The 22,517-nt window shown below is 41.4% G+C and overlaps 1 protein-coding gene across 2 annotated transcripts in view; it reads left to right on the top strand.

Moving 5' to 3' along the window:
* prkcbb (protein kinase C, beta b) overlaps window positions 1–16,549 on the top strand; it is an 81,311-nt gene extending 64,762 nt beyond the window's left edge. Inside the window, exon 17 of one of the 2 annotated variants that reach the window (XM_020597786.1) lies at window positions 13,773–16,549. In XM_020597786.1, coding sequence (XP_020453442.1) covers window positions 13,773–13,928 — 156 coding nt within the window. In that variant the 3' untranslated portion in view covers window positions 13,929–16,549. Of the gene's footprint in view, window positions 1–3,329; window positions 9,944–13,772 lie in introns of those variants that run through there. The other variant, XM_020597785.1, reaches the window with a different exon arrangement.
* Window positions 16,550–22,517: the final 5,968 nt, after the last annotated feature.

Genomic DNA, 22,517 nt, shown 5'->3' with positions numbered 1-22,517 from the left:
AATGTTCCCAGGTAAGTCAGGAAATGATGATGATGATGATGGCGATGAATGTGTGGTGATAACAACGATGCTAGCAATGTCGATAGCGGTGATTGTGACAAAGATCATGATGATGATGATGATGATGATGAGAAAGGTGCAGTGATGAATGTAGGTGTGATGACAATGATGCTGAGTATATTGATGATGTTGGTAACTGTGGTGACAAATGAAGACACCAATAGGGATGATATTGGTGACGGAAACAACAATGACCATGGTGGTGGTGATGATAACGATGAGGACGGTTCCTAGATTTTGGTGACCAGTGCTAAAAGGACTTTTGTGGAGTCATATTCTGCCTGAGCTGTAAGTGTTAACGGGTTAGATAGAGTTTAGAGTAAACCTCCAGGGAAACCTGCGAACCAATGAAAATGTGACCTTAAACAACTACGCGTTTGTGGGTTGTTTTGGTTTTTTTTTTGCTGTGTTTCTTTCCCTTTGACAAAATTAGTTTGATCACAACTAGAATCAGAATGATGTCATCTCTCTCACACTAACACACACACACATTGAAATACGCACACACACACTCACACAGCCTCAGGCCATTCTACCGCTGAAGAATTTTTCTGAGCGGCTTTTTAATGCAGCTGTCTTGGCCCAGTGGAGGTGTGATGTGTGTGTCTGTGTGTGTAGGCCTGTCTGCTTTGTGTGGCGTTGTGAAGACGCTTTAGCCTCAGAAATCCCCCTTTAGAAATGGAGCAGTATGCTAGCATGCCTCTACATTTGGGTTTGTATGTCTCTCTCTCTCTCTCTATATATATATATTTATATATATATATACACACACACACACATATACACACTGTGTGGGTGTGTTCGAGGTCATCATTAGGACCTGGCTGCTTTATTGAACACAGAGCTGTGTTTCTGCAGAGACTTCTGAAGTGACCACTAATGTATGTTGTCTGATCTCTTCTTGTATCTTCTTCTTTGAATCGGTCTACTCTTTGTGTTTGATCTCGTCTTTCTAACATCATTCACTTCTGCACTGTCACGTTCTATTTCCCTCTTCCTGTCTTTCCTCCCACTGGGGAGAACTAATAAGGGTTCAACTTTGTTTCATTTTTTTGTTTGGGAGAACCATTGTGTTTACATTAAAGTTTAGTGATCAGTTCTGCATCTGAAGGTGGTTCGTTGATCTTTTTTGTTACCGTGCGTTTAGACCCATTGGAGGAAATGTGTTGCTGGTTGAAGTGGCAGGTTTACTTTGGGCAGAAGTTAGTTTCCTAACTGTTTATGGCCCGTTTGTACTTGTATACACTGTGAGAATCTTTGCAGACACTGTGGTTAAGCAGGTGAGCTTTTGACTGACTGAGTAACAGACTGACTGACTGGCTGGTTTCGTTCATCCGGTACTTCAAAAACCAGTCGTACTGTCACCTTTCCTTTAGGATAGATGAAGAGGTTTTCATTTAAATATAGTACAACTGTCTTCATCTGTCTGCAGTCCTCCTAAGACTCCATCTGCTCATCTTTCCACCAATCCATCTGTCCACTGCTGCCATGCATCAACCCATCTGTCTTTCCATTCACACATTTTTATTTGTCCTCTCTGTGTTTACAGTTTCGTCGTGCATGTTTATGTTTATTTGCATGCTCTAGAGCTCAGTCTCAAACTAAACCTGTCTGGGAGCGCACTGCTTGTAACACAAACCTCACAGTGTGATGTTATTTATTAAACACTATAGAAAACTATTTTCAAATCGTACAGAAAAAATGTTGTTCAGTCTCTCACAGAGAAAAGTGGTGATGGCCCGAACGTGTCGCTACAAAAGCTCTTCTTTTCTACTTAAGGAGCATTTCACTAAAACCAAATCTAGTTACATCCCTGGCATTAAAAAAGTATTGAATCTTTGATTTGACTATCAGATAGGAGACGCTTGGCACATCAGTGTACACACTCTTGGTTAAGGTGTTATGTACTGAATGTACTCAGCTTATTGCCCCATGTGGCCCATTCTTCCCATCTGGTTTTCTACACAGGTTAAAACAAATGCATGTAATTGGCTGGAAATGCTATTTGACCCTCTCATTTCACATATTTCCCCAAACTCTAAAGAGTCTGGCTTAATTTCATTTGGTTTTCTGAGTTACAGGGATTTAATGAGTTTGTAGTTTTCCTCTGGGTGATGTTGTCAGAGTACACCGAATCCTTGTTGTGTTAATTAAAGCTGGGCGCAGTGATGGAGATGAACAGAACGGAATAGCTTGGCCCAAAAAACGAAAAAAGAATAGCTTGGCCCAAAGTCCCCATGATGTACACTGTGGGAAAATATAGTTTTCATCTTAATAACTTATTTTATGTGCTTAGATGGGCGTGCATCTCACGGGTGTGTACGTTCTTTTTTTTTGATACCTAGTGGTCAGAAAGAGGAAATGAAGTGGAATAAGAAGAACAATGACTTCTTCTTTTCCTCAGCTGCTTCATGAGAAAACAAACAAATTAAAAACTGTGCAATACGCTTGCATCAAGCTTCTTCTTTATACTTATACTAAGTATATGTGTCAACATTTTGAATCAGTAGATGTTTTAAAATTAATCATCATATTCAGGATATCCTGAAAGTACATGAAATATTTTGACAAACTGAATTAAAGAGTTTTGAGTCGTTCCCAGTGCTCATTTGCATACGAGCTGATTGTCTCATTTGGTTTATCATATCTCAGCAGGTCTCCACAGCTGTAGCATATAATTAACCCACAATTACGCTATAATCATCTCACGGCTTTGAGCCTTTTTGTATTTAGAAATTCCAATTAAATCCAAGCATTACAACCACAAAATCAAGATAAAAAGCTAAGGAAAATTGTTTCTGGCTATTTACTTACAGCCACGGTGGGATGCTTTGTAAGTGAAATGCTCGTTTCCAAGCAGCTCTGCGCACGGCCACCAATATGATAGTGCACTGCCACAGGATGTTTGAGACTTCAGTGACCTTGTTCTGTTTAAAGTTGGAGTTGAATGTGTTTCAAATATTTGAAGAAGGAAAGCATAAAGGTGCTTGATCTTCCATCTCCTGAGAGTGGTAGTTTTCAAGGTAATAAATTAGCTTTCAACCAGAGCTAATGGAGAGTCGAGTCGAGCACAGCCCAAGCACTGGCTCTTGTTCAGATATTTGAAACTATGTTCAAGTAATGTCATCTCACTCCCTGGTTCTACCTGCCATTCCCTTTCTTTTGTTTTCCTCTCCTTCTCCCCCAACCCACCCTAATCCATTCATTCCTCTCCATCCCCAATCCAACCCTTCCCTATGTGTGCCATTCCTCCCCGCCCTCCTCAACAGTGTGGACGGGAAGCGGAGAACTTTGATCGTTTTTTCACACGCCACCCGCCGGTGCTGACCCCTCCCGATGAGGAAGTGATTCAGAACCTGGACCAGGACGAGTTCCAGGGATTCTCCTTTATCAACCCGGAGTTCCCAGGGGCTGCTGCTACCACCACTGCTGTTAAGCAGGCTTGATTTAAGCTCATGCATGGCCACATAGACACATACATACAAACTAGATTATGTCTGTACCTTTGAATATATGCATGCATGCTCACAAGCATAGCAATTTGAAATATCCTAGAATTTTTTTTTAGTTGTCACAGTCCCTAAGAAGCCTCGAACTAAAGGGACATATGAGCTAAGATTGAAACGGATACAGTATACACATGTGGTGTTCACACTGTTGCAACCTGGATGATGTGTTGACCTCTGAAGGGTCCGTGTGTCTAGTATAAAGTAGCACTCTTATTCTAACCCAATTTCACATCAAAATGTATAATAGTTACATTGGTCCTCAACGCAAAAAGCACTAGTTTCTCAATAATGCTCCATAATTCTGACATTGGAGCATTTTTTTTTTTCTGGATCAAAAAATGTGACATACCAACATTTTTCTGGCAATGAAAATGAGAAAAATGGCTGACATTCCTTATATATGGTTAAGATTAGGCACAGAAGCTGCATGTTTGGGGAAAGCTCCAGGGTTTGGTTAGAACACTCTCAAAGCAAAGCTTCAAACACAGGAATTGATCTCTGGTTGTCTGTGTGAAAGGCGGGTGTTTCTTGGTCTCATCCAAATGCCCACCCACTACCTCCCTACTGTTTTTAACGCCCTATAGTTCAAAACCGTTCAACTTCAACTGGCGCTAAATGTTAGCTTCCTCATCCACACTCCAGTCCAGTTGGTGGCGGTAACGCATTATTTCGTTATTTGCCAACTGCCATGAAACTCCAAGAAGAAAAACACAAAGAAGTACATTTGGCTGCAATACAAAAACGTTGTCACGTCACAGTTTTACAGCCATTATTGTGACATTACTACATTTAATATTGTGGACCTATGTGGCTATTCCACATTTTCATGTGAGACTGAGCAGCTTGTGCAGCTACAAAATTAAGATTTATGAGAAATAACTAACGATTAGTTAGACATTTTGGAAAATATGCTTATTTGCTTTGCTTATTTGATACCACTCCCATGTCTGTTAACAGTCACTATGAAGCTAATACCAGCCAACACTGGAGGCAGAAGAGAACATCTGGCCAAAGGTAGCACAGTTCACCCATCAGCACTATTAACTCTCACTCATCAACATGAGACATAACCTGTTCATTGAAGAGCTATAGAGGTTCAGGTACCTTTGGACTCAGCCCGGCTGCTAGTGATCACTTCATATTCAGCACAGAGACATGAGTGGTATCAATCTTATCGTGTCTCTGCAAGACAAGCTTATTTTAGAAAACACCGAACTTTTCCTTTAAGAAAAATTGACAAATCCTGTATTTTCAAAGCATTACCACAGTATAAATTAGCAAGATATGCTGGACACTTGCTACTAAAAGCCAGTGTGGTATAGTTTTGTGCATGAAACTAAAGAAGATTTGTAAGAAAATGGGAACCATGGAAATCAGATTCACTTCAATCTGAATCTGTTTTGGTGAAGTTCAACAGTGTGAACAAAGTGTTTGTGCTTATTTTACCCGACGTAGTCGACGTCAGCGAGGGAAAATAGTAGTGGCCCTTCAAAGTTCATAAAATGTCAGATTTACAGTGAAGGACAAAAATGTCTAGACCTTTAGAGCACAGCATTTTTGTATCATTAATTAAACTGACACAAATACAGAATATTGACAAGTCATGTACCCTCCACCCCCCAGCTCACACAAATAAACAACTGCATAATTTCACATGTAACAATAGCTTTAACATCCCATTTAATGATTCTTCTTTGGGCGGAAACAGTGACTGAACCTTTCATTTTCTCATTCCTCAGCTATTCCAAGGTATTTTAGTTAGACCGGTAATTGCTGGTGTTCCTTTTATTCAGTATATAATAATACTGGTGTCTGTATTTTTATTCTTATCTTAGCTGAAACTGGAATGCCTGACATACTTGTGCATGAGTTTCTATATCAGTAATTGCCAGGGACTTTGTCTTCCAACTGCATTTTAGCATCTTATCTGAGCCCCTCTGCTGCCATTTTGTGACTCTCTTTCATGGTTTTGAAAGCATCTATTACTGGGGTATTATTTAACCCAATGTGACAATCAATGTAAGATCAGATATGTGCCACAACGGACCACAAATGTCAGATTTTCTATGTGTGTATTTGCTGTTCAACTCTGGGACTATGATGTTAAAATGCTGTTGGGAAATGTAATCTGTCTCCGGGCTTTGAGTCACTTCAATAGATAGAAATTACTACTACTTATACTCTTATATTATCTAGTATTTAAGCAATGAGAAAGACTAGAAGTGAGTTTCTTTGTGTTTTACAAAAGCATGAGTCTGATACCTGGGCATTTGTTGACACCGTACAGTATGTGTGCACATGTATGTGAATGAGTTCTGAGTATAAAAGTGCACATTTGCGTTTACATTTTTGTATGCATGCCTGGCCTTGTGTTTACATTTGTTTGTGTTGTGAATGCTGGCACCCTCTTCACTTCCAACAGCGGCTCCTCAGATGGGGGTAGAGAGAAGATAGGGGTAGAGGAGATGAGGGTGTTTTCAGGGAAAGGCCACTTAAAGTGAAGCAGCTACATTCCAAGCAACAACCAGTCCTAAATCTTGTGCTTGATTCATTGATATTAAGTAGTGTGAACTCCTGGAGTGCACCACCTCAGTACTAGGGATGTTTAGCAGACCCATGGCTTCCTGCTTTCAAAATGCAGGTAAAATACCTGAGCATCTCATAAAGGTCCTTGGCCTGGGGAAACAGATAAGGTGACAGCTAAATCATGCAGCTCCATTTTTCTGATCTAGTTTTTGGTCATGTAGGAAAGGATTTGAGGCTCGACTCGCTGTGATTGGTGTTTTTCAATTGGTGTCCTGCATGCACAGAAAGAATTTCCATCCTACTGTAGCCATATGTGTGCATACAGGTTAAAGCAAGGCCCTCTGAAGCAAGACAACGTGTTCTGCCTCTTGTTTTCCCCTGCTAGCAATGATCTTCTTGACAGGAAGGCAGAATTTGTACTAGCCCTTAGAATCAGGATAGGGCTGGGGTTATGAAGTTTCCTGGTCTCCACCATCAGGACTATTGATAGAACTTTTTTGAAAATAGCACCTGATACCTTGAAATGTGTTTGGAAGTGACAGACAGTTTTGAGTTATGAAACATTTTATTCATATTTTTTGCAGCTTTACTACTGAAGCAATTACCCGCAGACAAATTTTCAGACGTAGCCCTTGTAGTGCTCTCTAAAGTCACAACTAACATCTGGAAAAGGTTGGTCCTGTCTGTGAGCTCTAGTCTAGAATTAGCTGATACTTCAGCAGTGAAGAGCAGTTTTAGTTCCTTCACATTTCATTCATGCTTATGTGTGAACGTTAATGCAACTGTTGTGTTTTTCTGACTTGATGACTGAAATCCATGTCCATTGTTTGTGTTGTACCTCCATTGTTTGTATTTATTGCAGTCAGCACCTCATGTCATGACAATAACAAAAATCTCTACTTACTTAAAAAGCTGTGTCAAATGTAGATGTATACATATAATTTACATGTTCCTTCCTGTTGAAGGAAAAGTAAGTTGAACTCTGCATGAAAAATGCTTTTGTTTTACCCTTTTGTTATTTAGGATTTATATACATTTTACATTTTGAGGTGATTCATGTTTTCTGTGTCACCAGTGCTTTGAAACTGTGACCAAGCTACTATGTGTGAAAATAATGAAATACGTCTTTAGAAAACAGGAAAGATGCTTTCCATGTGCCAAATGTTTTGTTTTCCCAGAGAAACAGGCTAAAATAAAGGGTTTAAAAGATGTGTTAGGGGATGTTTGTTGGTGTTTTTGTCTTTATTGTGTTTTCAGTAATGTTCACTGTCCAGTATATGCTTTGCTTCAGGTAATATCTGTAATGGCTGTGAGTTTTTTTTTTCTTTGTCTCGGTCTTTCTTTATTGTAGCCCCTCCCTTACTCTCTTATAATTCATTCCTGTCTCATACACACTGTTGCTGTCCACGGAGCAGAAACTGACTGGCGGTAAAAGAGAATAAGGATGAGATGAAGGACAGTGAGAGTGTGAAGAGATGGGGCTGAGGTAAACCAGAGATTAAACTGATGGAGAGTGATAGTTGGCAAGGATCTTGAGCAAATGTGAGAGGAAGGAAAACATAACAGAGAAGAAGAGGGAAGCAATTCAACAATGGAGGGAGGCAAGGAAGAGGGAGAAAGAAGGGACGGTGGCAAAGAGGGAGGGAGGGAACGGGGTGGCGAAGCGAGGCAGGCGACTACGACAGGCTGTGCATATTTCATGGCTGCTACTTATCATGAGAGCCTTTCCCTGACGGGGGGGTGTAGGTCTGATGGCTTCAAGGAAATCACATGCAGAACACGGCCCACATACGCACAGCCGTGCTGAGCCACTCAGCCTAAAAAAAAGCTGCTCGCAGTCGCCTGTAGTCAAGCTGCTCCTGGTTTGACTACCTGCATATTTACTTTTAACAGAGGTTACTGTCTTGTACTATATTTACTATTCCTACAACAAAATCTACCCCACACAAATTGCCCACTGGGAATGTGCTGGTTAAGGTTTGAAATCCATCCAAGACCCATGCTAGCGAGGTTTATGGAAATGATTTTGTTAAGGTGATTTTAATTTATTTATTTTACATTTGGGTGGAACCTCAAGGCATGTATCATGACGTATGCCTTGGGGTTCTGCGCTGTGCATAATATGGGCTACCTGATGTCCCAGAAATGCTGACGTTACCTGTGGCTCAGCTGGTTTATAGCATTTCTGGGGTAAAACTGGTGACTGGTGGCTTCAGGATTGTTAGGATATTTAGCTAAACCTACACTCTGATTCATTCAATCCTTTGACAAAACTCAACATAAAACATTCAATGTTTTATTTGAACAAGACACCACATTTATTTATCCTGAGAAGTTCTTCTCTTTAGGTTGTTTAATGTGTTGTTTGTTTCGACCACGTAGGCTTAAAGAAATAGTTTCACATTTAAGGCCTCATTGCACAGAGATAGATGAGCACCAGCAGCTCTAAAGCTCAGAAACATAATTGTATCTTGTTACAAAAAAATGCAATTTGTTTAAAAAGAAAAAGGAAAAGCCATTCATGTCTTTCGCAGGCTTGCGTGGCTGTGTTCTCAGAGACAAAGAGTTAGCTAGCTGCTTCTCCGTATAGCTTTAAATAAAAAAGTATAATGTTCTGGAATACTGAGCTACCGTCTGTTTGTTCTGGTCTGATTTTCATTTCATTTAGCTGTGTAAATATCAGGGTCAAGATCAATTGCACCTCAACCTTGGAACAAATGGAACAAATTGCAGCACATTTCCATGGTTACTGGCTGCTGCTTGTAACATCAACATGTAGTTATTACATGTTGTTCTTGATATTTTAGTGTTGGAAAAAGAATGGCAGCGTTGAAGACACACACTGCTTCCCTCTGTTAACTGTCTACTACTTAATCTGTTGTAGTGCAGCTATAGTTTATGCACATTTATTTTAACAGCAGTTCAGAGTCCTGTAACACTAAGTTCCAGAATATAAGCTGTATAAAGTTTGTACTGGAGTGGATGTAATAGCCAGTATATACAGTAAGCTGCAGCAGTGCTGGAGTGTGTGTGATAATTAATTCCAAATGTTGCAGCCCCAAAATTAAAGCCAATGGCTTCAACACAAAGCAGCCCACGCTTATCAGCCCAAAACAGGTCAGCACTCGATACCGCCTTTCATTCAGCCTCCTCTCCTCTTCACCTCCCCTCTACTCTGTGCCTCCCACTCTCTGTCCACATCCTCGGCTGACATCGGCTCGTCTCCCGCTAATCCTCTCCTTACTGAAAAGAGGCTGGGCGAGAGAGCGGTGGAGGGGGAGTGAGGCAGGAAGGCAGAAGAGAAGGGAGGAATAAAGCGTAAAGATACATTAAAGACTCACAGTCATGCTTCTCCATTAAGACCAGCGCCTCTGGAACTTGGTGATGTGATAAATAATTGTTTGTCCTGATGCTACTGTAATTTTCTATCTATACATCTTTCCCAAGGCCCACTGATATATATTTCACTCCCTGTCGTTTGCTGCATCTCTCTCTCTCTGTTTTTTCCTCCATATCTCTGCCTGCGTGCCTCACAGCATCAACTGCAACTGAAGCGTGCCGAGATGGAACACATTATCAGCTGGCCTACATGGCTGGCAGCTGTGAATGAGCTTATATGTGCATGTTTGGTAAATAACTGCATGCGTGGCCTTTGGCCGTGTACACAGTCGACTTCCAAAGTCTGATCAGATGTCTTAATTGCAAGAGACCTACTTGATTAGAATGTGAATAACATTTGGTTTGACAGTATATGAATTAGTAAGAATACTGACAATGTGTGTGTATATCTATCAAACAATATTTCTTTTTGGAAAGAATGAGATATTGATTTCAGGTAGAAAAAGCAGGTGTCAGCAGGAAGTTGTAAGCTTTTTCTGGAAACCTGCCAAGGTCTACAGATTTTGGCTAATGTCGTCTACTTCCTGTCGGGGTCAGCAGTCCACCATCTTGTCTGCAGACAGGTTCTCTTGGATTTTGTCAGTGGTAGCTTGTTAGCTGCATAAGCTAATGCTAGCTTAAAAATGAGTTGGTTGAAAAACTGGCAGATTTTATTTTATTTTTATTTTCCCAGCTGACTTGTTTTCAATAAACATCTGCACTTGGCTCCATATGTAACACTGGATGTCCTAGGCAAGTATTACTGCATCTTCACCAGCTGATGAATGAAGTAGATATAGAAACAGCATTGATCTTGTACTGGCATGTAGAACTAATAGTGCTGTTAAAAAAAATTTGAATGTAAGATCAGACTTTTTTGTTCGTCCGCTTACTTTATGTACTTGTTTGTATTTTCAAATAGTATTTTTCACTTCTAACTTTAAAGAAAATGCTTATATGATGAGGAACAACCAATGTGTTATGTTGGATGAACACTTTTTGCTGCGGTTGCTGGAGTGTAAACGTACCCAAATCCAAAAGAGTAGGACAGTATGACCAACATTAGCCCGAAGCTCTGATAGAGTCTGGGGACACTGTGGACTACTAGCTAGACATGCTAGTTGGGTATGTTATGCCTCTTCACTGTGTTGAGAAATCCACTGCCTAGTTACAGAGGTATGGTTATACATTTACATATTTTGGGGAGGGGTTTATTGAACAGTTAAAGCTACAGTATGTAACTTTTTTCCAAGCATTTTATTTGTAGAAATCTCATTGTTGTAATGACAAATATCAGAAATGCTGGGCAGAGCAAGGCAGAGCGTAGCTGGTGGTAGTAGACCATAGCTGAGCAGGGACAGAGAGCGCCGGGCAGAGCAGAGTGGATTGATTTGGAGCTTCAAGTTACTGCAACTTTAAGTTACATACTGTAGCTTTAATTATTGCTGTGTGTGGACAGAATGTGCTTAATTTACATTTTTCTGACAGTCTTTTAGGGTTAGGTGCATGCATCTGTTAGAGCAGAACAAATTTCCTCTTTATCATTATTAAAGGTTCCTGAAGTCTGGTGACCTCACTTAATTGAAGCTTAGCTCTGTCTAAACTGAGTCTAATCAGCCAGATTAAAGGCACCAGTGAGAGTGTGGAACCTTTAAAAAAACTTTAAAACACTAAATATTATTAGGTGTGAGATCAGATCAGTTTATTTCACACATTTCTGAAATTCAGCCTGCTATATTATGTATAAACACTGTGATCTGTGTTGTGTGGCTTTTAATAAAACATTTTTACATGTTCATAATGTAAATTAAACTAAAGCTGATCAACTACAACAATAAATGTAATGGAAAAAGGAATTCACACGGGCATTGTAGTAGCCTGTAGTGCAGGGCTCTCGGGTGGATATTATGCCCAGGAACGTGAGGTGGATCTGGGCCAGCTGTGGCAGGTGTTTCCCTGTGGATGGAGGGAGCTCCTCTCACACCATGGGAGAGCTTTCAGAAGGTAGGAGATGCAACATTGGTTTGTGGTGTCTGTGATCTCCAGAGCTCTCCTTTCCCTCATTGTCTTTCTCACTGATGTTTCTGACCAACCCCCTTCCTCATTCTTGTGTAATAGTAGAAACATTAGTTGTTATGATGCAGAAGCTTGCATCATTTTTCTATCTTCAGAAGTTTTTGGACTAAGATTATCATCACTGTGCACGTTGCTAGATTCTCCTCTCAGTCTTCTCTTCCTTTCTTGTACTGTGGCTGTATTTCTTTGTGTTCTTGGGCTCACCTCGCTGTCTTTCTACATAAATTATTAATGGTTGTGGATTTTCTGAGATTGGCCCCAGTGTGGTCTTCTCTGTGACTGCTGCTGTGGCCAGTTTGTATTCTATCCATTTCATTTTCTCCCTTCTTACTGCTCCCTTTTTCCCTGTACACCTTTGCTGTGGTTCTCTCTGGGTGCTCCGGCTTCCTCCCACAATGCAAAGACATGCAGTTTAGGTTGACTGGTGACTCTGAATTATCCCTAGGACTGAGTGTATGTTCTGTCTCTATGTGTCAGCCCTGTGATAGACTGGCGACCGGTCCAGGGTGGACCCTGCCCCTCGCCCAATGTCAGCTGGGATTGGCTCCAGCCACACACACCCCCACGACACTCTTTAGGATAAGCGGTATAGATAATGGATGGATGGACCTTTGCTGCTACAGCCTGTGGTTTTCAAAGCCTAACGAACAAAGCGAGGACTGAAAAGTGGCAGGTTTGTTCGTGATCGTAAGGTCCAGTGTCTGGTTCACATCCTGCTCATTGCCAGTACATGGAGCATCAAAACCAGTCCACTGATGACATGGTACTTTTCAGAATATTTGTCAAAGGAAAATGTTTAAATGTTCAATGCTGTTAAATAAAAGACAATGGTCAATGTTGCAAGTACCCTATTAACAACGTGTCGTATGAAAGCAGACGTTTTATGAAAATGACTACACATCTTCAGCTTATATATGTGTGTGTGTGTGTGCATGTATATATACACACACAGAGTATGTTGTGTGTGTACGCCCTGAACATAATGTACACGTTGATGCCTCAAACCAATCCTGCTCTACAAGTTTTAGTAAAATCACATGATGACGCACGCAGTCACTCACTCTTCTTCTTTGGAAAGATGCTGCAGCCCATATTTGACATAAGCTGATACGATTGTGCGTCTGTCTCAACTGCCAGACACCCTCATACACACAGAGATTTCCCTCACCTCCTACACCAAGTTGTTGCTCCTGCTTGTACTCGAGTCTCACAACTCTGCCTTTCTTCTCTTGATTTACTGTGTTAGCGAGCATCCTTCTCTCATCTCTCTCTGCTGCACTTCCTTTACTTGCCCCCTCATTGTATCCTTGGATATATTTAATATTTCTTTTTTATTTTCCTCTAATTTAAAAACTTCTTACATGGATTGCCTGCCACCTTAGCATTTTATTTCTTCTCTGGGATCAAGGGATTTTGGACTATCTCTCTTTCTGTGTCTTCATTTCCATGCATCTTTTTTTATGGCTTTCTTTTTTGCTCATCATTTGCCATTATTCCTCGCAGTGCTCCTTGTAGCATGTTAACATTAGCAAATCATTATCACATGAAGTTTGAGGCATGGAAGGCAGGAAAAGGAGATGGTGCCATATTTGTCCCTGTTATCTTCTGTGTAAACCTACATGCCGGCAGCAGCAGATCAGACAGATTGAACACACCAATGGCCTATTTTTCAGCTTTGAGTCTAGACACATGCTGCTATACCAACATCTTCTCCTATCAAGAGTTTGTCTTCTACAGCTGTCACTGTGGACAAGGGCAGGCTTGATTTTGAGCTAGAAACAGTCCAGATTCCTACAACTCACAGTTTTGGTGATAAGGTTAAAAAATGTACTTTGACTGACAAGACCTAGCTGGAGACTTTGGATGTTCAGGTGAGGAATACAAACTAAATGAACACAAAAATCATACATCATAACCTGATGTATGTATTTTTAAAGCAACATGTAACACCAATGGCCTTTGTACACAAACCATAACCGTACAACTAACAAAAAAAAAAACCGTGGCTTTAACAAGAAGGAAGGGGCCGTCCAGACAACTGAGATGATTTGCATTTTTGTGCAGCTGATATGGAAACAGGAAGGTATCTAACACTAATGTTTTCTCTTCTCCTTCTCCAATTCACCTCATTCTTCTCCAATCATTTTTATTTTTCCCTCTTCGCTTCGATCCTCCCTTCCATTGTACCCTCTCTCCTCTATAATCTCTAAACTCCGCCTACAGAGGAGCCGGCGGGACACCTGCAATTTTGACAAGGAGTTCACCAAGATGCCCGTGGAGTTGACACCAACAGACAACCTTGTCATCATGAACCTGGACCAGGAGGAGTTCCTCGGCTTCTCTTACACCAACCCTGAATATGTGGCTCCTGCAAATTAATACACACTGGATCGCACTGATGGACTGGTACAAAGGGAGGTTTCAAAGCAGACAGAGGCAAACTAGCACTAGACTTCCAGTTATTCTGTGTGTGTTCAGTAAATGTCTGCATTTCTTTTAGGCCACACCAGGGTTTGTCCAATACTTCAGCAAAGGAAAGGTATCATGACACTAAACTTGCACAAAACACCAGATACCAAAGATTTTGAAGTATTGTATCAAAAATGTCCTAGTTGTCCAAATTTGTATACAGGGTAAAAGCTTGTGTGACATGATAGATTTATGGTAAAAATATCAATTCCATAAGGCTCTGTTTTCTTGCCATGTGTTCCTTTTAGCTGCGCTGGCTAATGCTAAAGCTAAAGCACTGGCCTACTTAAATCCTGCATCAAACCTTTTACAATGTTCTTGTGTGAAGCTTTGTGATACTTCCTCTGGTGTTGCTCTGCCAGTTTAACTGTGTTTCTATGACAGTTCAAACCAAACTAAGTTATTTCATAGAACCATGTAAGGAACGAGTGGAACAACGTCCTGTTGGTCAAATGTTAATGAATACAGGCAGCAGTCTCTGTTCCTGGAGTGGGAGTAGCCTGACGGGGTAAATGGATGTCATCAGTGTAGTTGTGGCTCCCATGTGTACATACACTGGAGTCAGAGATCTTCTGTTAATGTGCAAAATTTAGACTGGCCAACCAGTTTTCAGCCATTACCACGGTTTCATAACACTCACCCACTATCTGAAGGTGTTTCCCGAATCCTCATGGACCCTTCTAATGATGCAGAATTAAAAATAATTTGTTCCAGTCCAGAAAAATTATAATGTTTGTCAGTTTCTGGAGTAAACAAGGCAGGAAAATAAATTGGTGGAAAATAAATTGGTAAACCTACATGCTGGCAGCAGCAAATCAGACAGATTGAACACACCACGGGCCTATTTTTCAGCTTTGAGTCTAGACACATGCTGCTATACCAACATCTTCCCCTATCAAGAGAGAGTTTGTCTCCTGTAGCTGTCACTGTGGTCAAGGGCAAGGCTTGATTTTGAGCTATAATAGTACAGATTGCTACAACTCACAGCTTTGGCATTAGGAAGATAAATTTAAAAATATACTTTGACTAACAAGACCTAGCTGCACAGGTTGGATGTTCAGTTGTTCACATGTGTTTCTTCAAATCTGCATGTAACCAGTCAGTTAAGCAAAGATGGCGACAGGAAATGAAGTCGTCTTTCTCACTTTTTCTTTTTTTGAAAAGTTGAGCATAATCAGTGATCGAGCTGCTTTCATACAAAGCCAGAGTGGTGACATCATTTCCTGTCGCCATCTTTATGTGAGACAAATAAATATAGCAGAGAAACTGATTAAAATTGCGTTATTTTAATTTTGAGTCTTGTTCGCTGTCCATACATGGAGAATGATCTCCCCCCCCCCCCCTTCATGATTATTTTACATTTGAGCAGGTGAACATGTAGTGATGGAACCAAGGAGTACAAAACAGAGGAAATGCACCCTGTTTTTTTTTTTTAGATTATCTGCAGACCAGATTGACAAATGCTGCATCTTGTTAACATGACATGATTGTCCAGTGTTTTCTTTATAATCCTGTCGCTGCCGTGACTTTGTAAAATTGTAAAAACAGTGGCCTGAAGCTAATGAATGGCATCCACATCTGTAGAATGAGTTATATACAATGCAGTGATTTATGTGGTGGGAATAGCCCTGGGTGTGTGTGGGCTTCTCTTTCGCTGGCAGCCATCTTAACGTGCGCCATAAGGAACCCTGCCTACCAGTAAACATTGTGTGTCTTAACAGCTGCTGCCTGTTTCAACCAGCCTGTACTCTGTCATTAGTTGCACTCTGTGGAAGTGCTGACACACACTCAGACTGAGCATCTCAAACTGGGACACCACAGAGGAATGTGCCTAATGAGCAAACTTCACAGCCTGTCAAACCTTTTTCATCTTTGCTTTGGCTTCTTCTTTCTCTCTTTCCCCTGTTGTCTTTCCTCTTCTTCTCATTTCTTTTTTTCTTTGGTTTTGCCTCGGATACGAAGGCCTCAGTGGGAGCCTAGTATGACGTGGTGTCACAGGGTTGACATTGCAGCAGTCACCAGTGGAGCATGCACACATATACTCATGCAGATGCACGCACAGCGAATGAGGAGCTGCTCTGACAACCCCCCAAGTGAGCGAGTTCACAAACAGCAATAATAACAACAGCAATGCTGCTTTCCTCAACTCTTTATTTTGCATGTTCTTCCCTTTGTGTATTATGAGTGTGTTAGTGCTGTGTTTGTGTGCATATGCATAGGTACAAGTATTGACAAATGTCCATATGTTTTATGTATGAGTGAGAGACAGTGTGTGTATTTTGTATAAAGCCAGTTATTTAAAACTCAGCAAATCTGCCTCATAGCCTGAAACCACATCGCACTGGCTAATTGAACTGTGTACTGCACACACACAGACATACAGCCCAGTCCATAACTGAGGATGGGAATTATTATGTGAAGCGTAACAAGGCGAACAATGGCATGAAATGTTTGCTCCTGGAGTCGTACAAGACATATACTGTAGGTTCATTACACCGGCTTGGATGTTTTTCTTTAATCAGCACAAACAGAACCCCTTATATATTTAGGAATAATCACACACAGACATGCAGACCCATTCCTAACTCCTCCATCTTTGGGGTCCTGTTCTTTTTGTTTAGATGTTGTATGAGCCTGTGTTGGCCTTTCTCGAGCATAGAGGTGTGCATTTCTCAGGTGAGGGGTGTAAATATTTCCTAATGTTAATCGCGCCTCCTCTTAACATCTGCGGTTGGGAATTGTAGATCTTGAAGCATTTACTAGCACTTGGCAGCACTGCTTTGAGAGAGCGAACATGACATGAACACTGGCACCAGTCTACAGTAATAAACTTTATTCTTCTTTATGAAGCTCCAAGCCAGTGACATAATCATCAGCCAGGCTGTGGTTGGTGTGAAAAATTACAATCAGGACATGAAGGAATTCTACTATGCATGCATGAGATGAGCTCTTTCTTCATCTTTCATATCTTGTTCCTTACAGTATGGCTTCATCCTCTATTAGGTGTTGCTTGATGGACTGGTGTGTGTTCATTTCAAACTTTAATAGACACTATTAGGGTCTGTGACAGCAGTGTGTCTCATGTCAGTGCTACCTGTTTATGAAATATTATACAAGGGCCATGACCTCCTTCATTTGTACACATAAAAATATTTTTCCAGTCTATAGGGGTAAGAGTCTTCCAATTGCATTTATGCACAGAGAAACTGTTTAGGAGTGAAGTTTATATATATGAGTTTACATAGAAACCATCAAAATAGCGCAGAACAGTAATGACATTTTGCCTCCAACAGTACCTGTTTAACCCTCCACCAGTCACAGGGATTTGTAGGCTCTGCAGGGTGGCCTAAAAGTCTACGTCTTACATGGTGTCCTCCTTCATTCCCTAGTTTTTTCTTTGTTTCTGACCTTTTCTTTGATCACGCCTTTACGTCTGTCATTTTATTTTTTCTTCTGACCTTTCCCTCTCCTTCGTCCTCGCCTCCTCTCCCTCTTAGCTTCCTCGCTGTCTTTTTCTTTCTTCATTTTCTTTCCTGTTGACCTTTACCCTTCTCGATGGGCTTTTTTGGTTCACGGGCTCCACCATTTCTCCATCCTTCTTGTCATCAGCTCTCTTTGACCTGCTTTCCTTTCTCACTGTTCTGATTTGTTCCTGTTTATCCTCCTTTATAAAATATCTCTTGTACTTGTTTTTACTCCTCTGGCTTCCTTCTGTTTCTAACCCTTCGTTTATCCTCCTACTAGACAATAAACTTGAAATCTTCTGAGCTATAATTATTAAACAAGAAACAAGAAGTAGTTTAACAGTAATTCAAAGATAATTTACAGTCCTGATATGCAGAGAATAGAGAAGATACTGCGAAAGATGAGTAAAATAAATAGTTTAGATAGTTTACTAATAAGAAAATGTGTGTTGTGATGTTTTGGTTTGTCGAATAATAAATCATGTTGAAATACCACATACTGCCTTGTCTCCAGTCAAATATTCTTTCCAAATGACTAATGTCGATGTTGAATGTTAATATCAGTTGCGCTCTGTTTCCACAGCCCCCCCCCCTTCCCATTTTGGCTCACATGTAGTTTACAGACTTAGCACTTGAAATTTGTAATTTCTAAAACAATTTATTTTTGATTTCAGACGGAGCCAGACGAAAGCAGACTTCTCATTACTAAACACCAAAAGTCGATTTTGGTGTGTAAATTAAATTAGAGCAGATAAATAGACTATTTAATAGTTTTTTCTTGTCGACTTTTGGTTTTCGAAAGGCGGAAATGCAAAAAAGAAAAAAAACCTCCATCACCCTCCAGACTCCCTAAGTGCCAAATATTGCTCCGACTTCAATCCCCTGCAAACCATTTGGTCACGTGTAGAAATCCAAAGCTTAACAGGCCTGACAGGCCTAGTTACAGTTGCTAAGGTATAATTGAATAATTACTGTTCAGGGACGGCATTTAGCAAACAGTTAGAAATGTCATCCAGAGGTAGGATGTTTATGGGTCTCTGCACTTGATTCTGTGGTTAACCAGCGAGCAAAGCTAGTTGCTGCTGCAGATGGGGAAAAGGGATGAAGGGAAGAAGGAGGCCGCCACGAACACCAGCAGGGCACTGAAGCACACTGGCTGGAGAGATGGAAAGGGGACCTGACAAAAGCAAAAGAATCTCTTATTTATTTAATTCAGTAGGTCTTGAAATCACTGGAGAGGGGAGCATGACTGAGGAGCTTATTGGATTTATTTCACACTCGCTATCCTGCTCACTTCCCCTCTCACACTCTCTCATAGGCCAACACATTTTCATTAGAAACACTTTCATATATGTGCCTTTGCAATTAAATGACATCTCTTTTTTTGTCTCCCCTTTGTTCAGTCTTTACTTTCTCTCTCATTTTATCAACCAGTGTCATTGTCGGTCTTTCACCCAATCAGTGTCCAACACACACACTTACACACATGTTCATTAGTGTATTAGGGAAACCACACATGATCACTGACCATATGTTTCTGTCAATGTGACCTCTATTACACACTGTTACTTCACTACTACTGTCCTGGCAATATGCACAGATTAATAAGTCAGGACTTCATCCATTGATTTGGAATGAACATGAGCAGATAACTTCGTAGACCATTTCCTCAGGCTGTTTGTGGACGTCTAAGTCATAAATCACAGTTCTGACATGTTGGTATCACACCAGAATCATTACCATATGTGCCTTCTCTGCCCTGGAGTCATTCCTATGTTGCAAAACACACACGGACATCGCCGTTAGACCCTGTACATAAACACATATCTGTGTGTCTGTCCTGCTCTGACTGTCAGTGTACCCAGCTCACTCTCTTTGCAGTACATTTCGCTGTCAATCATCTTGCCCTTCCTTTTCCTCTCTTTTCCTCTATCATTCTATAATTTCTCTGTGGGTTCCATTTAACTTTTCCTCTTTTCTCCGATCCCCACCTCCTCTTCCGCCCAGTCACTGAGCACTGGCCAGAGGCCTGAGAAGGTTCCAGCTCACTGAGTAGAAACCCTCCTCCACCTGCTCTCCTCAAGACCCCCACCCCTCCATCGTCCTGTTGTACTGCCAATAACTGAAGGAGGAGATTAAAAGAGAGAAAGAAAAATAGAGAACAAGCAAATATAAGGTGCTTTACCCATTTTAAACTTCATTTCCCATGATGCCTCTCTCTTATCCCTGCCCTTGATCCTTTCCACCCTTCTGCTTAGGATGTCAGGGTCACAAGCCAAGAGGTAATCAGACTTTTCACAGTCATGAATACTTTACCTCACCCCTCCACCAGTCTTCCCTGCCTTATCTCTCCACTTTCCTCCTCTCTCCTCTTCTTCTGCACTGTCACTCCTCTCCTTTCTCCAACTTCCCTTCTGTCTCTCTCCAGAGGTAAAATGCTGTACATCTCTTCCTGAAGTCATTTCTATGGTAATGAGTCTCCTTGTGAGATAACGCAGGAAGCAAGGGTCTCGGACACATGCACACACACACACACACACACACACACACACACACACCCTGACACAGCAAGTGAGAGGGATGATACGACCTGTCACTGTTCTCTCTGTTGATCTGTTCTTTCCCTCTTTCTCCCTTCACTTTTCACAATCTCGTTCTTGTTTATTTGTTTTACTTCCTCTGTTTCTTGCTCTGTTTAGTCAGTAGAATACCCAGCAGCTGACCAGGCAGTCACTCCATCAGACAGCTCATCGGTCTCTTAGTTAGTCAGCCACCACACTTAATCACTGTGCCAGACTGACACTCAATATTTAATCACCTAACTAAGCGTCACTGTCCATTCATCAGCTTTTGTGACCTTGACAAATATGCATTTAACTAAAAACACAGATGCAATCATACAAACTGGCTATTGCAAATACTACTTACTGATGCTTATTGATGAGTGAATATGGGTATGCATCCTCAGAGAAAACAAGGTAAAAAGAAAGGAAAACTTTACCAGTAAATAAATATATCCAACTATATCCAAACTAGATACCTGCAGTTATTCAGCCCTGCAGTTCTGTCATTCTCTTCTCTTAGTCTTCAATTAGGAAAACAGGCTTCCATTCATTACTGTGTAAACAGCAATGGAAGAAGTACTCAGACCCGTTACTTAGGTAAAAGTAGCAGTACAATAGTGTTTAAATACTCTGTTACAAGTAAAGATCCTGCATTCAAAATGTTACTGCAGTAAAAGTACAAAGGTATTAGCATCAAAACACACTTAAAGTACTAAAAGTAAAAGTACTCATTATGCAAAATGAAACATTTCACATTCCTGTGTCTCATATTATTGGACTATAGTTACTGATGCGTTATTGAGGACATCACATTTAATGTTGCAGTTGGTGAAGGGGGAGTTAGTTTTAACGAGCTTAAATGCTGGAGAGTTTGTGAATGTTCCACCAAAGATCAATGATTATACTGTATTTTTTTTGCATTAATCTAGCCATGAAAAGTAACTAGTATCTAATGTTATAAAAATAAATGTAGTAAAAAGTACAATATTTGCAGTACAGTGCTTGAGTAAATGTACTTAGTTAATGTCCACCACTGGCAAACAGGCAATACAATGAGCTTTAAAACGGTCAGATCTGTTGAACCGCCTGCGGCACACGCACACATGAGCACCTCACAAAGAGGCCCGTGCACATAAAAACACGTGCTTACCTACACATAAGATCGCTGCGTGATCACAGACAGAACCGGACACACAACTACAACAGATAAGCGCACACTCGTGCACACGCAACTGCTCCAGTGTGTTAAGTGAACTGTGGAGCTCAGCCCGCCTTACGTGGAGCCCTCGCTAGAGTGGAATCATTAAAAACGGTCCGTGGCTCTTTAAGTGGCGTATCTGCTTCTCTCCCGGTGGGCGATTCTTCATGCATCATTTGCAATCGCTTTCTCTCTCTCTCTCTCTCACTCCCTCTCTCTTTCTCCCCCTCTCCTAACTAATCAGTGTTGTGGAGGAGAAGGGAAAACTGGGGAGAATAAGGCAGAGCTTGGATTCAGCACCAAGGCCAGCGCCTCACTGCGCCCCGTTGTGCATTCAGCACCGCGGACAGCTCTCCAGATGCGGCAGAAACTCTCGACGCAACAGCGGCAAGCGGCGCGGCACAGCACTGCCTGAAAACCAAAATCTGTGGTTAACGTCGCTGTTGTTATGTAAATATAGTCCAATATCTAATTACAGTGGCTCTGGCCACTTACTACCATATTCTTTGCTTATAAATGCTCACTGCAAAAATACTGTGCTTTGATACCGGTGGTGTAATTTCCAGACTCCATAAAAACCGCGTCCTACCATAAGCTGAGCGCTACTCTTCCCTTCTCTGAAACTCTCCTTTCTAGACCGGAGCCCTCGCGCTTTATAGTGACGGAACTGCCACGGCAGGCGGGACATGCGGCAGTGATGGTTCATGATTAGCTACTGAAGGGCGCTGCCACCCGTGAGTCCAATCCGTGCGGAGCAGTGCGGCCTCAGGCGGAGTTTGAGGAGACGCGCGGTTAGTTTGTGTTGGTTGCACCGGGAGGAGGAGGAGGAAAAGGAGGAGGACGAGGAGGAGGAGGCGAAGGCTGTCATTTTTTCATTTGTATCAACGGGCACGTTTCTTGGGAGCAAACCCAGGCGTGTTCAACTGTCCTACAGGCTCCATCAGCAGGCGTCTCATAGGCCGGTTTGTCCCGGTCGTGGTTGAACTTTGGCGGTGACAGAGAGCGAAGACGGCTGTTTTGACGCAGAACATTGATGAGGCCTATGGCTCTCGTTTTGGTGCCTATTTAAAGCCCGTTTAACTTGAATAGATGACTGCAGAACATCTGTGGTAAACTGATTTGTACTGGAGACTGTGTGCTTTGGCGAGTTTTCTATCCTGTTCTCTGGACACGGAGAGAGACAGTAAAAACATGCCAGTCAGTCAACAGCTGGAGTGGAAAACACACGACGGATCTCGGTAAATGTCCACTGTCTCTTCAAAGCTGACGCATG

The sequence above is a fragment of the Monopterus albus genome, unplaced genomic scaffold (assembly GCF_001952655.1).
Source record: "Monopterus albus unplaced genomic scaffold, M_albus_1.0 scaffold35.1, whole genome shotgun sequence".
Lineage (NCBI taxonomy): Eukaryota > Metazoa > Chordata > Actinopteri > Synbranchiformes > Synbranchidae > Monopterus > Monopterus albus.
This window is presented reverse-complemented; position numbering and strand designations above follow the sequence as displayed.